This window comes from Limanda limanda, chromosome 9 (assembly GCF_963576545.1).
Source record: "Limanda limanda chromosome 9, fLimLim1.1, whole genome shotgun sequence".
Taxonomy (NCBI): domain Eukaryota; kingdom Metazoa; phylum Chordata; class Actinopteri; order Pleuronectiformes; family Pleuronectidae; genus Limanda; species Limanda limanda.
The window spans coordinates 28,740,475-28,757,172 of NC_083644.1; the positions used below are offsets into that span (position 1 = coordinate 28,740,475).

At 41.9% G+C, this 16,698-nt stretch overlaps 1 protein-coding gene across 1 annotated transcript in view; it reads left to right on the plus strand.

Annotated features, from left to right (window-relative positions):
• arhgap39 (Rho GTPase activating protein 39) overlaps nt 1-16,698 on the plus strand; it is a 94,131-nt gene that overhangs the window by 74,115 nt on the left and 3,318 nt on the right. The window contains exons 4-9 of the mRNA XM_061078930.1: nt 5,319-6,088; nt 6,191-6,612; nt 7,930-8,094; nt 9,927-10,112; nt 11,362-11,575; nt 15,113-15,186. Of these exons, the coding sequence (XP_060934913.1) occupies nt 5,319-6,088; nt 6,191-6,612; nt 7,930-8,094; nt 9,927-10,112; nt 11,362-11,575; nt 15,113-15,186 (1,831 nt within the window). The remainder of the gene's footprint in view (nt 1-5,318; nt 6,089-6,190; nt 6,613-7,929; nt 8,095-9,926; nt 10,113-11,361; nt 11,576-15,112; nt 15,187-16,698) is intronic.

The following is a 16,698-nucleotide window of genomic DNA, read 5'->3' on the forward strand; positions in this document are numbered from 1 at the left end:
ATGCGTGTATCTAACTTGGGATAGAATTACTCTAAAAACAGTGAGGATATGTCTGAGAGTAGCTGGAGTTGTCCATAGATGGATCGTCGTTAAACTACTGCTGAAAGTTTTTGGGTGAAGAAAGGATGTAAAAAGTTGTTTTAGGCATGAGCTAATTCTGCTTGCTTCCATTTCTCACAGGTCCCTTAGCTTGAGTTCCTTTACTCAATGCTCTCCCATTTCATCCACTTCCCCTGTCAAACAATAATAATAGTAAACTGAGTCATTACTACAGATGGAGGTTGCTATATATACAAAAGCTGTCAAGTAAAGGTGAATGAGCAGGACATGAATAATCCCAGTGTCACTATGAACAAAGTGAACAAATACTATTTTTTCTTTAATATGTTTTACGTATATTTAACAAACAACTTTCTGTGTAAATAAGAATTAAAGAAATAGACAATATTGCCTAAGATTTGGTGTTTGCCGACTGTGAATTTTATTAAATTCTTACAGATCTTGTATTATAAAACCTTATATACTAATTAATATTAAGTCCACATTTTTTAAAACCCATTATACTTGGGTATTATTTACTGTAAATATATGATAATTTAATTTTCATGTATTTTAGCTGGACTGCTTTTTATCAGCCTCATTTGTAAACTTCATGTGCTTACTGTATGTTCCCTATGGAAAAGTTAAGCTTAAAAGCAGCTTCTCTTTACGAGTATAGTAGACAGACCTTAAAAATTGCCGGTTTCGATGTGTCAATGTGACTGTAACCCTGGTCTCAGCTGATTTGTTGCACTGGCACAATTAATATTTACACACCTCTGATACAAAGTGGGATTCATTGTTATCTCTGTGTAGGTTGTTGAAGAAAAATGAGGAGGAGATCTGCAGGTTGATGCTGCATAGACTGAGACAGTTATAATGTGTGTGTATTGATTTGAAGGTCAAATGATTATGAATAATTATAGGATAATGACAGAAAAACAGATAACTAAGAAGGTTGGCAGATAGAAAAAAGAAAGTGATGGACAGGACACATGATGGACAAAGTGAAGTTTGAGAGGACAGAGGTGGATTGACTGGAGGAGGAATGGAGGGAAAGTGGATTAAAGCTGGAGTCTGGAGCATGTTGTGTTGGAAGCCAGCACAGCATGTGACGGTTAATCCTGCTCTCTTTGTTTCCCTCTCTCTTACACACATGCATATTAATATCCACAAGTATTCAAACACTCCCACTGCCACCATTGCCAGTGGCCCTTGGGATCGGTGTGTGGAAGTATTTGGAAATGGATATTGGCCAGTGATGCAATCGATTTCACACTTCCCTCCCTCTGGCCAAGTTCACTTGTGGTTCTTCATCCCACACTGCCCTCCTCCTTCCTGTTGTCTGACAAACAAGCAGAATGTGAGGGCCCACTCACTGAGAGGGATGACTAAGTGAATGTGAACTGAGTAAAGACCTGTTATTGCCAGAAGCTCCTGTTTGGTAGATATTAGCAGAGCTGGTATCTCTACATTGGATAAAACTAGTACAGTGCTAATGGACCTTTTGCTCAGCCTGTGGTGTTGCCCGTTGCAACTTTCTTGAGAAACTCTCATAGAAACAATTTCACTCTTGACACTGAAACTATTTACAGACCGTAACAACAATTTGAGCTGATTTATAAGAATACATGACTATTAAACTGAACAGAAAATTAAAAAAAGCTCAATAATCATGCTATTATATCACCAAAAAGCAGCAGTGTTGATAATCCTGATATATCTTGCTTGCTATTTCCAGTTTGCAAAGATGACAGAGAACCACAATGGTCCATCTTTGTCTAAACCAGGGGTCTCAAACTCGCGGCCCGCGGGCCAATTGCGGCCCGCGGGACGATATTTTGTGGCCCCCACCTTAATATGAAAGTTTAATGTTAGTGCGGCCCGCACAAACATTGTAGCAGCTCCGCTGTAAGCTGCTGTGTGGGACAATGTTATGATATTCTGGTTTCCTACTGTGTGCCTGACCAGTGAACGCAGCATGCAAGTGAGTGACATGGGGGGCGGAGTCGTGTTTGTGTGTGTACGTGTGAGAGTGAGTGAGAGAGAGAGCCGGGAGAGAAAAGAGTGGCTTTGGATGTGCGGTGCAGGAGGGTGAAATTCATAGTTTTCTGCCCTCTTTCGAGCAGGTCATGATGTATCCAGTGCTTCATTTATAAATCACAAGGTGCCGGAACGCTAAGTACATATCACAGCGCAGGTACGACGAGCACAGGTCCCGGAACGCACATAAAACGCCGCTTAAAACAGCACACACATGCCACTTACAATGCAGTGGGACTTATTTAGGCTATACTGCAGTGACGGTATCAGTCTTTATGTCAGTGATTAATAAAGTGGCGTCCTGAGCAAAGGCGACTTCTGTGTCCAGCGGAACGGAACACACACACATACACACACACACACAATTTGTTAAATTGAAGGCAAATTCAAGGGACACCACGGCTCCTTTACGCACACGCTGTGAGGTTTTGGAGCTTCTTTACGCAGACAGATTATTCTAAACCGCAGCAGTTTATAACACGTCATTGAGCTAATATCTACATTTTACAGTCTGGGCTGTTTACATTATTATTTACACCTGATATGTGTGGATGAATTTTAATGATTTCAATTCCCTCATCCTCTGGTGGTGACATTTACGCACCGAGCCACGGACTGTACATGACGATGTGCTAGTTATTTTGGTTCATCTTAGAAGTCTGCATTTGTTATTATTTTATGAAATTGTGATGCTGTTGTTAAGAAAGCTTTATATATAATTTATTAGATTATCTTGTTATTGCGTGGCCACAAATTAGTACTTCATCCACCAATGTCAACAGGGGCTCCGTAATTTTCTAGTGATACATTATATTGTTATATTTTATTTTAATCATTTCTTAAAAAACTTTTTTTAATATTTATATTTTTTTCGATACGAGAGGTACCGGATCTGCTCAAATAAGTCCCAGAACGCAGGCAAGCCAACACGCCGGCACAAAGTAAGCACAAACATGTATAGAAAAATGTGAGGCTACAGGAGGAATTTGATCATAGATTTGCAGACTTCAAGACGCACAGAGCGACTTTTACAAAAATTTTGTGGATCCCTTCTCCTTTGATGTGCAAGATGCCCCTCCTGTGCTTCAAATGGAGCTCATTGGCCTGCAGTGAAACTCTGACCTCAAAGCCAAGTTCAGGGAGGTGAGTGGAAAGGAAGACAAGCTTGGGCTCCTTGAGCTTTCCCGAATGTTCAAGCGGACCATGTGCCTTTTTTGGAGCACATATTTGTGTGAAAAGCTCTTCTCCACCTTGAACTTCAATAAGTCCAGGTACAGGTCCAGGCTTACTGATGATCATCTTCAAGCCATACTGAGGGTCTCAACTGCTTCCTCCCTCAAGCCAAATGTGGCTCAGCTATGTGAGAGGAAGCGCTGCCAGGTCTCTGGCAGCAAGAAGTAGGCAAGAGAAGCCATGTTTACAAGAACCGTTCGTGTTCTTCAATATTCTATTCATGTTCAGAAGAACCCATTGAAGTTAAATAACAGTTAGTAATGACATTAGAGAAGTTTGGATTTTTTTAGCAAAGTTTTTTTTTTTGTGGAATACCTGATGCGGCCCAGCCTCACCCAGATACTGCCTCCAGCGGCCCCGATGTAATTTGAGTTTGAGACCCCTGGTCTAAACACTACAATGATTTAACTGTTGATGGTTGTTTCTTTAGATTACAACAGCAAACCAGCATTAAAACATTTAAAATTTTAAGTGATGCTACCAATAGAAGCACATTCCACGTCTAAAAACAGTAGGCATGACTCATGGTGCTGTGCTGTCTTTCTCATGTGTTTTCACTTCAAGTTGTGCTGCTGTGATAAGACATTTCTAATCTGCAGAATTTACAGAGAACAACGTTGGTGAGTCCCAGCCACTCTTTAGAGCTGGCAAATCTCAATAATTGGTGGTGATATAGGTCACTTGCCAAGAGCCTCAGCAGTTTTTGTGTTTACATTTCCATTCATGGACCAATTGATTATTTTACAAGAGGTTTGAATATTCCTTCTTCTTTATGAGACAGGACCAACCACTATCACACAGACTGGACGCTATCACGACTCAGGATCGGTTAGTAGTAGTTAGATGGAACTCGAACTAGATGGGACTCGCCAGAGCTAGCTAATTATAGTGTTCCAGACTGTGTTGCATCGTCTGCGTTGTAAGTGGTGCGCCAAAATCTTGTGTTGGTGCCCCTAAAAATGTCAGCAAGGAGCACCAGTACTACTAGTGTAAAAAGTTAGTCTGTCATATACATATACTGATAACGACTAAGTGATGTACCTTACCTTGAGGAAAGAGTCCGTTCTGTTCATGCCCAATGAAAAAAAACCAACAGTGCACAGATCAGAGGGATGTGTTCTTTGAGGTAACATTACAGCTCATAGTTCAAACCCTTACCTGTTTTCAGTCCTCTTTTCTTCCCCTGCCTAGTTTGTGAGTTATCATATTCCTTCTCTGTGTAATTTCTGTGATGACAACAAAGTTAAATAAAAATGAATAGAATCCCTTATATGCTTACTACTTTGCAAGTTATGAAAATGTAGGGAACTCTGATTTGCCGGACATCACTAGCACACACCAACTTATGTTCACTATCTGAAGCAGGTGGTGTAACTATGTGTTAACTGACGTCATTGACACATTAAACCATTTTCCTCCACCGTTCTTCACTCAAATATCAAATAATGTAAATGATAAATAGACTGTATTTAGTGCTTTTACGAACAACTTGAAGCACTTTACAGGCACACATATTTATACAGCACTCTACACGCTCCACTTTTAATATTATCCACCATACATTCACTGTCAGGACTGCCGCCGGGGGGGAGTATGCGGATCAGTATCTAGCCCAAGGTAACTTGGGAATGTGAACTGGAGGTACCGAGGATCGAACCATCGACCTTTTTGTTAGTGGTCGATCTCTACCTCCGAAACCACAGCCACCTATGTCTAATTAGCAGGTCAGGTCAACTTTTTGTACACTGAATAATTTCTAATTAATTTTTATTTATACGGTTGGAATTGGTTACAAATAGAAAACTTTATGAATAAATACATAATATTCTGACAAAGAAATAGGCCACAGATATGAAAACATTTTGTACCAAGGTTATGAGGTGGTTTGTGACACATGAAGGTAACATGAAGGGCATACGTAGGAGACATGTAGAAAACATGTCGGACACATGAAGAGCATACTTAAAGCTTCTTCCTTTCATCAAATTTCCTCTCCTCTCTAGGACTTCTCCCTTCAGGTGGAACACCGGTACGAAAGAGCGAATGCTGATCAAGGTGACAGACAGAGAGCCCAGTTTTTTGGCCCACCAAGGAAATGGTTACTCCCCCTGTGACCCCCCTACCCCTTGCGCTCCTTCTGGAGGGGGCACCACTTCACGAACACGGCGCTCCTCTGGAGGAAACCCACCATCAGAGCCTGATGGCTCCCCCGTTCTCTATTCCGACCGCCGTCAATCTCCCTTCCTGAAGCGCGCTGAGCTTGGTGGAACCGGCACCCACCGCCGCTCCTCTGATTCCCAGCCTCCCTCGCCTCGCTATGCCTATGAACCCCCACTGTACGAGGAGCCGCCATCAGAGTACCAGCCCCCTCCTATCTATGAGGAGCCTCCCACTGACATGCAACTCTCTGACTCCTCTTCCTTCTACGGTACTGGCAAGTCACCAGCTCGCAAGTCTTCAGCCCCCCTCTATCACTCCCCCAAACAGGGCCAGTCGCCCTATGGCCAGCTGGTTCTGACCAGGCAAAAGTGTCCAGAAAAGACCCAAAGTCTGGAGTACAGTCCTGTGGGGAAGGAGTATGTCAAACAGCTGGTGTACGTAGAGCAGTCATCTTCCAGTCCTCGCTTCAAGACTGCTGACCGCCTGCTCCGTTACGGCACTAGTGGGGGCTATGGTGGCTCATATGGGGGGTCCTATACTCTGCAGCACAGCCAGTCTCTGATCAGGGACCCCCGCCTACTGCTGGATTACAGTGGGGAGGGTGGAGAGGGAGGTCAGAGGTTGCTATATGAGGACTCCATTTCATGGACATCCGGCCACACCCACTCCCTATCCTCCTCCTCTACAGGTGGTCTTGAGGCTTTCTCTCCTGCAGGAAACCGCAAGCGAAAGAGTCGAAAGCCCTCCCTCCCACAGGAGCTGGCATATTGTGGGGGCCCAGAGGGGGAGCTTACAGGCACAGCATCCGAAGCAATGCTAGCCCAGGCAAGGCTTGCGTGGGAGGCCCAGCAGGTGATGAAACAGAGAAGTAGTTGGGACTCGGGCCAGGGAGGTGGGGTTGCCCAAGGTGGCAGCTCCAAAGATGGCTACGAGAGCGATGGGGCCATTCCTCTGCCGTTACCGGGGCCAGTGGTGAGGGCATTCAGCGAGGATGAGGCACTAGCACAGAGTGACAGCCACCACCACTGGAAACGCAGCACCTTTGACCGGCTAGGCTTCCCTCAGGCTCTACTGGAGAAAAGCCTCTCTGTCCAGACCAACCTGGCCTCTCCTGAGCCTTACCTCCACCCATCACAGGTACTACTGCTTCGTCAAACTAAAAACAGTGGATAATTCAAGTTTATTACAAGTTATTTTTATCACTAGCTGTTATTTCTGTCAGCTTACAGCCAAAATTATCATCACACTGCTCGTAACTCTTTCCGACTTTGTTGTAATGATGTCATCATGTTGTTAGACCTCAGCAATTATTTTGATGAGTGACAGCATAATTATTATAACTGATAAAACTGATGGACAGAACTTTCAAAATAAGACCCAAGATTTGATAAATAGTATTTAGAATGATTAGTAACCATCCATTATGCATCACTCCTCAATGAGAAAAATGCGTTACTGTATATTATTTATTTCACAGACAACCTAAGGATTATTTTAATGGCTGAGTATAGAGGTTACGACATAATACAATCAGTATCTACTAGAAACAGTAAATATCTCTAGACAAGAAACGTGGATCATTAAAAGCAGGCCCAAATTTGTATTATTAAAATGTTCGATCTTGACAAATCAAAGTTTATTCTTTGCTAAATGAAGTTGGACTAAATGTGCTCAGTAAAGATCTACACTACCATGACAACAGGGATGACCCACTGATATATATATATATATATATATATATATATATATATATATATATATGAAATGCCTCCATACTGCTCATGTGTACGTTCGCATGGCTATGTACGCTAGCATTGCTACTGGCGATAGTGGGCTTTAAGGCTTAAAACACAGTGAAAATGGCACCGTTTCGAGTCGAATATGAATATACGGGGACTTCCAGAAACTAGGGTGACACAACACAAGCAGTATGGAGGCATGTTGTGTTTTTTTTTCTTTTGTTTTATTACGTGAAGAAGGGGTCACCTTGGCTGCAACGCTGTTTACCCCTCAGACTCCTAAAGTGTTTTATTAACTCAGACACTTCACCCACCCCTCCATCGGCATAGTGGTGTGTAGATAATGAGTGTATTTAAATTTTCGGTGAACTATCTCTTTAAAGTAAAGGATGGTGTGATTCTACCAAGTTTAACCTCTCAATCTCGCCATGCAGCTAATTATTATCAAAGATTATTGTAACCATAATGTTCAAGTCTTGCTGTGAATACATTTTCTTGTGTCTTTATGTTTTGTTGATCCTGTTACTTTTGCTTGTTTACCCAATCAGACACTGAGGAATAAATAAACTCTTTGTTGCACTGAAATTACCTTTTGGATATTGACGTATAAGCGCGTCAGTATTAATCCTAGACCGTTCTCTCCCAGTGCTGAAGACATTTTCAGCTCTTTGCTTCCTCTCTACCTCTCCATCTTTCTTCTTCCTCTCTGTGTCAGTCGGAGGACCTCGGAGCCTGTGCGCAGTTTGAGGCTAGTCGAAATGCCAGGAATATGATGCCGAGTGCCAGCTGTGGCATCTTCCCAGAATTCACCCTGAGGAAGCCCTCCTCTGAGACTGACATCGAGAACTGGGCATCTAAGCACTTCAACAAACACACACAGGTACTGAGGGGGATGTGTGTATCTGACTGTGATGTGTGTGTCATTATATGGATTACAATGTAACTGTCTCTTTGTCCATTAGTGATGTCACAAACATATTTCTGACTTTACTATGCATACCAATTCCACTCATATGTCACTCACACACACTCAGTTACATTTTACATGACAGACATGAAAATAACACTTGTACCATTATAATGAGTCACTGTTAATGTATTTTGTGGGCTAACACAGTTAGTGAGAAACTCTGATCGGCTGATCACTAATGAGGTTTAGCTACTGAAAGAGTTGAGCTTTATGCTTTTTCACATTACAAAGTCCAGTCTGTCTGTTAAGGCCAGGAAATGGGCTCAAAAGCTTTAGCAGCAAACATCTTGTGTTGACATTGTTTATCAAAATATATGACAGATTTTTACTGATAATATTTTGACCAGGCAGACCGAAAGACAGACGTGTGACAAATTAAAGGCAAACCTGAATAAATGAGTGAGAACAGGTGCAATTCTTCACTGTCATATGTACTAGTGATTGAATGTATAGTGTACAGCAGGGCTTTCAATCTTCCTCTTGAATCCCATTTTAATTTCATTCCTTATTTATGATATATTATGATATATTATATATTATTATTAGGGCTGGGCAAGTTAACTCGATTGTTTATCTGCCAATTATTTTATTTTTTCCTGTTCTGCAGCATTATTTTCTTTTTTCCTGTTCTGCAGCAGTCAGCAACAGACTTTCACAAAATAAAAGCCTGACTTTCACAATAAAACAATAAATAATCAAACCTGAGTGAATGCGAGATAAAATAATTAATCGAGTTAACTCCATTGAAACGAGTTAACTTGCCCAGCCCTAATTATTATATAAAGCCACAGCATCCAGTGTGGCCCCGGGATTTGTGTTTTTATATGGGGGTAGGCAAGATAGGCAGAGTGCGAGCTGCTGAGCCAACACATTTATAAAAGATAAAATTTCCACCTTGTGGACAATAAGGATTCATTCTATTCTATTCTAACTAGTGCAGTGCCCGTTGCAAACATGCCTGTTTGGAATGGGCTGTTTGCTCTTTGCCTGTGGTAATGCTCTGGAGCTACTTCAGAAGTATTCCACTGCAAATCAACACACAGTTATTCAAAATGATTACCTTTATCCTATGATGATAAACCCTATTTAGAACCAAATTGATGGAACGTTGCATAACAGTGAAAGGAATCAGTTTAGTGAACAATCTCAACAAAGACACCAAAGAATCTAAAAAAAATGAGCCAGTATGTTGAGGAAATAAAATTATATGTGTTAATGAAGCTTTTTTTCTGTAGGTAAATCTTTTTGTAAGCTTCTTTAACTGGTTGATTGTAACTTTGTAACTAATGGAGAATGTGAAGGGCTGTGTTGGTGTGCAGCTATTTTAATTTGAATTGTATTGAATTGTATATGAATTATTTGCTTTGTTGATTAAAGTCTTGTGAAAGAGGCAGATTATATAGGATTATTCTTTTTTTTGCTCCTTTTCATTCAATACTGGAGATTTTGTGTTTGCAGTTAAATTGTTTTGTTTGGTCGATAAATGAAATAAGCTTATATAAATACATTTTATAATTAAAAACTATCCTGGGGAGGGGTTTCTGCTATTTGGCAATGAAGCTGTTCTGGTGGCTCTACACCTCACTGAGACACTTTGTATTCAACTATGACTACTATTGAAACATTTCTTCATGTTCAGGCCCTGAAGAATGAAAAGATGCAGTTCATCTACATCTTTAACCAGTGTCTCTCCATGCTGCTAACTCCCTCTCTTTCTCTCCATCCCATTCTTGTTTTCTCAGGGTCTGTTTAGAAGAAAAGTTTCCATTGCCAACATGCTGGCCTGGAGCAGTGAGCCCATCAAGAAGCCAATGATCGTGACCTCAGATCGCACAGTTAAGAAGGAGGCAGTGGATATTTTTAAGCTCATTCAGACATACATGGGAGACCGTCGCTCAAAGGTTGACCCCCTCTCTGTGGCTCTGGAGGTGAGTGGACAGCCTGAGTCATGGCTCACAGTCTAACCTGCAGGTCTCCCATTGTCCAAGCCATTTAGCCATGCACAGCAGTGTAACACTAGGACCCCAGACCTAGATAGTAGCAATTCTTTGATGCTGTAAAGATGTGTTATGTATTGGCTGCATGTTACAAACTAAATCAAGATCCTATTTGCAGCACTGCTGAAATGTGAAGTGAGGCTTCACACTGTGAAGTTGTGCATCCTTGCTCCTGGTGTGACTTCGAGAGGAAGCTTTCAAAACAGCAGGGGCCTCATTTATAAAACTGTGCAGAGCAGCCACACCAAAAGTTGTGTATGTGCAATGTGCATACAAAAAACTCAAATTGTTTCCCAAAAAATGACTTTTAGTTTTACAAATCCCAGTCACTAAGAAGTTTTTAATGCAGTCAGTGCAATTCAAAGGGTTAACAGAATGGTCAGCGGTGGAGGTGAATCACTATGGATTGATAGAGGCACAGGGATACTGAATCTTTTTTTAAGCATCTATGTAGACACACACACATTGTTCTCCAATACTATTATGACATTTAATGATGTCTCAGATTTCAACAACTCAGCTTTTTGATAATATTTCAACTATAAGACCGAAATGGTTAATATTCATTATGTAGGATTTAGGAGGCTCTGGCGACAGAAATGGAATTTAAATACTTTAATAATGTTGAATAAACTAACAATCCCTCTGTTTATGCTACCTTATAACAAGAGCTTTATTTCTGTGTCAAACCAAACACTGGCTATAGAGAGGAACACAAGTGTCTTTATGTCTCCTCACGGGGGGGAAATGACGGTAGGCAGTTGGTTGCAATACTATTATTTATAAAGTACCTTTAATAACCAGTAACTTAAAAACTTTTACAGACGAAGCCAAGGCAGGATACATGCGGGCAATCAAAAAATGCATTCACACATAAAAGCAAATAAATACAAATATAAAGAATGAAACTGGAGAAGTTGAAAACACACATAGAACAAGTCTTTGTGTCAAATATGTGACATGATGATCAACTATAACTACCAAGAAGAAGTTAAACCCATGCCCAGTCAAAGCGGCACATTCATAGAGTCACCGTGGTTACTGCCTCCTAAATATTTAAAGTTGGAGTCAATAACTACAGTTGTGATTTGTCATTCATGAAGAGACAGTTATCAACAGATGAAGGAAAGCTACACCTCTTACCTCACTGGCTCTTTTGCTCTCTGCCTGTCTGTGACAGGTGGTGGTGCGTGGGTGGAGTAACCAGGGCCTGCGTGATGAGCTCTACATACAGCTTTGTCGTCAAACTACAGAGAACTTCCGCTATGATAGCCTGGAACGAGGCTGGGAGCTGATGGCTATCTCTCTGGCCTTCTTCCCCCCCACGCCCCGCTTCCACAACTATCTGGAGGGCTACATCTACCGGCACATGGACCCACTTAACGACACCAAGGGTGAGGGCGCAAATCAAATCAAAGTTTATTGTCACGTGCACCATATAACAGCGTCATCAGAGCAGTGTGAGCATAGTAAGTAAGTAGTAAGTGTAGTTGTATGAGTGGGGGAGGAGAATGTACATGGTAACTGTCCTGTGTGTACAGGGAGTACAGGAGGGGACTGAGTACGCAGACCTGAGGGGCCCCGGTACTCAGTGATGAGGAGGTGTGGTTGCCCATTCTCAACACCTGGGGTCTGCTCGTCAGGAAGTCCAAGATCCAGTTGCAGAGGTTTTAAGACCCAGGATCCTGAGCTTAGGGACGAGCTTGGCAGGCACAATTGTGTTGAACGCTGAGCTGTAGTCCACGAACAGCATCCTCACATTTGTGTTACCCTTTTCCCGGTTGGAGAGGGTTGTGTGCGTTGTCAGGGCGATGGCATCATCCGTAGATCTGTTTGGGCGGTATGCAAACTGGAAGGGATCAAGGGTATTTTGAAGAGTAGAGCAGATGTGGGTTTTGACCAGCCGCTCGAAGCACTACATGTTGGTGGAGGTCAGTGCAACAGGGCGGTAGTCATTTGAACAGGTGATGGATGGTTTCTTACGTACGGGGAGGATGGTGGCCTGCAGGTGGGGACTGTTGACAGATGCAGGGAGAGGTTGAATATGGAGGTGAATACCTGCGCTAGCTGGTCGGCACACCCCCTGACGACACGGCCTGGAACTCCATCGGGCCCAGATGACTTTCGAGGGTTCACTCTTTGAAGCTCTCGCCTCACGTCAGCCACGGTCAGGGACAAACGGCAGTCGGGGGTCAGAGCTGAGGTAGTTGGTTTCCAGCTTGTCCCTGTAGTCTCTTTTTCCATCTCTGATGGCCCTCCGTAGGTCACATCTGGACTTCCTTAAAGCCTCCAGGTCACCAGAGTTGTAGGCAGAGGACCGTGCTCTGAGCTTAGCAAGGACATTACCATTTACCCAGGGCTTTTGGTTTGGGAGAGTCCTAAGACTGACCCTAGGGACAATTCTCCATTCTCAAAACTTCCCTAAAGTTTATTTTTCACTGATATTGATTCCTGAGCAGAATCTGGTTCATAATATGTTTTTGCTGTAGTTTTTCATGCTTCCCGAAGGATGAGCTAATGATTTGGTTGAATCTCTAACCTTTACCTTCTAAAATCATCAGACCCAAATTTTTCCTAAGAGAATTAATTTGCTAGCCTGACGTTGTCATGCTCATAATTCTAGTCAGAATATGAGTCTGAGACCGCTCCATTGGGCTTTGATAATGGGGCGTGTTTCAACCAAACCAGGGAAAAAAATGCCTCTTCGCTCAATTGGATAGACCTACAACCAATCAGAGCAACGTAGAATGTGACGTATGTTAAGCGACATTGTGAGTTATTTACTAAGTCAGACAGTCAAGACTTCCTCTTACCATTTGTAAGTAGGGGTGTCACGATACCAAAAATTCAGTAGTCGGGGCCAATACCAGTAAAATAACCAATTTCGATACCACGGTTAAAAAAAAACAAAAAAAACACAGCGTGTTTCCTCATTGAGATCTTTATTACAAGATGAACAACTCTTGTGGCAGTTAAACGGAATCCGTTCAATGGTTACACTTGAAAATATGCGCTGCTGTACTCTTGAGCCCCGCTGAGAGAGCAGCTAGCTGCTGAGAGCTAGCTCGATTTGACGGTTGTCCACCTCTCAGTCCGGTTGTTGTCACGCCCTCACCCCCGGAACCCCTCACCCAGACCCGGGTCTGTCCGGGTTCCCTTCCCCGTGGACTGACGGTCCGTGTGCGGACATGAAGCCGAGCAGCGGCTCCGGGCCACTTCCTCCAGCTGCTAACATCCTCACTGTGCTGCGTTCAGGGCAACCGCGTTCACCGAAACCACCTGCCACATAGCGAACATGCAATAGTTTTTTTTAAAAATAATGTCCACCTCGTCCTGCACGCCGAGTTGCATCGCCATGCCTTGATCGCGTTTCTTTGTTCCTCTTTCAAAATGAATGCGCTATCGATATCTTCTAAAACAGACTTAATGGCAGCATCTACACATCTCAGCTCTCCAGCGGCAGGCATGTTTTTTGAATAACGAATTCAACCCAAGCGCTCTTTAGTGACGTGGTGATAACGTTACTGTTGATCATCTGTCCATCGTCGTATAAAGCCCGCCCTGACAATTTGATTGGTCCGAACAGCTTCTGTTCAGGCATAGTTTCTCCCCAACGGAGCGACACCAGACCGAACTTCCCGACCTGAAATGTTGTGGGCGGGCCTAAGTTCGTCTGGCACCCAGGCTATTAATTTGCCCTATAGACCTTACTTTTTAATAATAATAAATGTTTTGTCTCACAAGCCAACAAAGTCATCAACATGTTAAGCCTTCCTCTTAATAATTTTGTTTGCTGCAAGGTATATACTACACACACATTTGGATGGATAGTTAGTGTACAATGACACCAGTCTCATCTAAGAGAGCTTAGGTCAATTTTTTTAAGGTGAGGAAATGAGGGGTCTGGTTTAATATTGAGAAAATAACCAGGTGCCTCATGTCAGTACTGACTTTTTCAAATAGGACACCACCACGTCCAGAGAAATAGCTTGTGCTTAGAGTTGCTTATATAGAACCCTAAAAATATGAATCTGGATTTTGTGCTCCAAGTGAAAATGAAATTAATTCAATGCGTTCCAACTGTTCAACCCAGAACTCATCTTATACGAGCTGCTCTGTATGTTTCAGTGAAAACTGTCACCAGAGTGCATTTTCTGATCAAAACTACATAATGGAACAATTAGACACCAGTTATTTTTTAATTGAAGTTGTGTTGAAAGCCAGCTCTGTGTCAGCAGGAGACGCAGTAGGAGACATTAGCATTGACAGTATAACAACAAAGCACTTTCAAGTGTATTTCAGAGTTGTTCCTGTCTCTCTACTGCCTCTAAATGTCAGGCAGAATACAGATGTACTTGTACTCTGCTGCCTCCTATAGGTGACTCAGTTAGCGCACATGTAGGAAAAATGCCTGTCAGGACAGATACTGAGGGAGTGTTAAGTGTACATTTCCTAATAACACATTGTATGTATCCTGAAAATTGGCTTATTGTGTTGAAAGTTCAGAGTATTTTGATCTAAATGTCTTAACTGTCTTAACTGAAAAAAAGTGAAGTGATCTTTTCTTTTAGTGTGTGTCTTTTTTCCATTTAATATTGAAACGTTTTGTGTTTCCTACAGGGGTAGATGACAAAAACCTGGTGCTGGTCAGGTTTTGTTCTAATCAAAACTTATTATAAACATCAGTAAAGCTTCTTTTTAGTGTACTTTGTTTCAGAATATCCTGTTTTAATGGAGTAAATCTGGATTATTTTTTAATCTGGCTTCATGGAAATTAAATCCTCATGGCCTCCACTCATCTGAAGCTTTTAATATGTCTCTGACCCTGTCCCTGTTATTCCAGCCTCCTGAGCTGAATATAACTGTTTCAGCTAAAAAGGACTGGAAATCTCCCAAATTGTAAAAATGTTTTCTATTCTCTGTTTCTGCAGGAGTAGCCATCAGCAGCTATGCTAAATACTGTTACAGGAAACTAACTAAAGCTGCACTGACTGGACCCAAGAAGGTAAGAATCTTTGTCTGTCTTTATATTGTCAAACTGGATTCACCTTCCAAACAAATATGTCTGGCGATTTTTTTTTGTTTTCTTATTGTGAGTGTTCCTCTTTTGACTTACTGATTTCGCCGAGTAGTTTGTGGTTCTTAGCACCAAAGTCTCTGGTTTCTATTTAAGATGTTAATCTATACAGAAAATAAACACCTCACAAATAAACCTGGTCGTAAAAATAAATCCATTTAAGTTTCTGAATGTAATTTTCAGCAAATATTAGTCAAACTGACTATTTTCACCAGCGAATTATGTTTATAAAACATTGCAAATGATTCATAAATTTGTAAACATTTGCACATAACCAGAAAATGTTGTACACTAAAATAATCTGATTTCTAAAACATAGACACACCTTCCATTATGTTCTTCTAAACTTCTGTCCGTCCTGGGAGAGGGATCCATCACATTTGTCTCTCTCTGAGGTTAAATTCAATTTTATTTGTATAGTACCAAATCATTACATACATCATCTCCAGGCACTTCACATCTTAAAGGGCCCATATTGTGTAAAATACATTTTCTGGGCTTTTACTATCCGTAATTACTTGAAAGGGATCAGTAGGGACCCTCAAAGTATAAAAACCATCACTCTGCAGACATTTTCACTCAGTCCATTCTAAGAAATATGTTAATGAAACGTGTCGTTTTGTACTTACTCCCCTATGATGTCATTTGGGATCGCACTCGTCTCTCAGCCCCACCCAGCCGGTGTAAGTCCAGCTTCCGAACCTGGAGTACGGAGTAACCTAGATGTTACTCCGTTGTGAAACTCTGTTGGGAAACTCCATACTGTACTCATAATGTTACTCCTACATTTGCCGACTGTCCTGCAAAAACTTGACCAAACATGAGGACAGTGTAACTTACCGTTCAGAAACATCCTGTTGTAACCAACTGTAAATATGTATCTGGTCTTCTATAGCTGTATCCAGACATAGTGACTTTCAGCTCTGTCTACAGTGCAGTCAGCCAATCAGAGGAGGGGCTCAAGAGGCAGGCGAAAACAGTCTGTTCTATCTGCAGCTCCAGGGAGAGGCAGAAGATAGGACATAGAAATATACATTGTAGAAGTTTTTTCGACTTTAAACCACCGACATGTCATCTGCCTCGATCCGTTGGCTAGCTGTGGCGAGGCAAAACAGCAGCATTGCTTTGCATGGAATTCAGCTTTGATGAACTTCGACCCGTAACATTTGTGTATGCGTGATGATGCTCTATTGCTGGACGCAGTTCGACACTAAGGTCCAAGCTGTTAGCTTACAGTGCATCCATCCTGCAACATTGCACACATGTGTCACCGCAGTGTTTATGTTTACAACAATTGGACCAATTACTTCACACCTTTAAAAATTGATATTGACAATCAGTGGTATCCTAACCTCCACCATCTTTTAAAAATAGAAGTTTGAAGATAAACAAAGTTTGTTAATTATTTTAAGTGTTCTTTAGTGCCCCTGACAGCCCAGT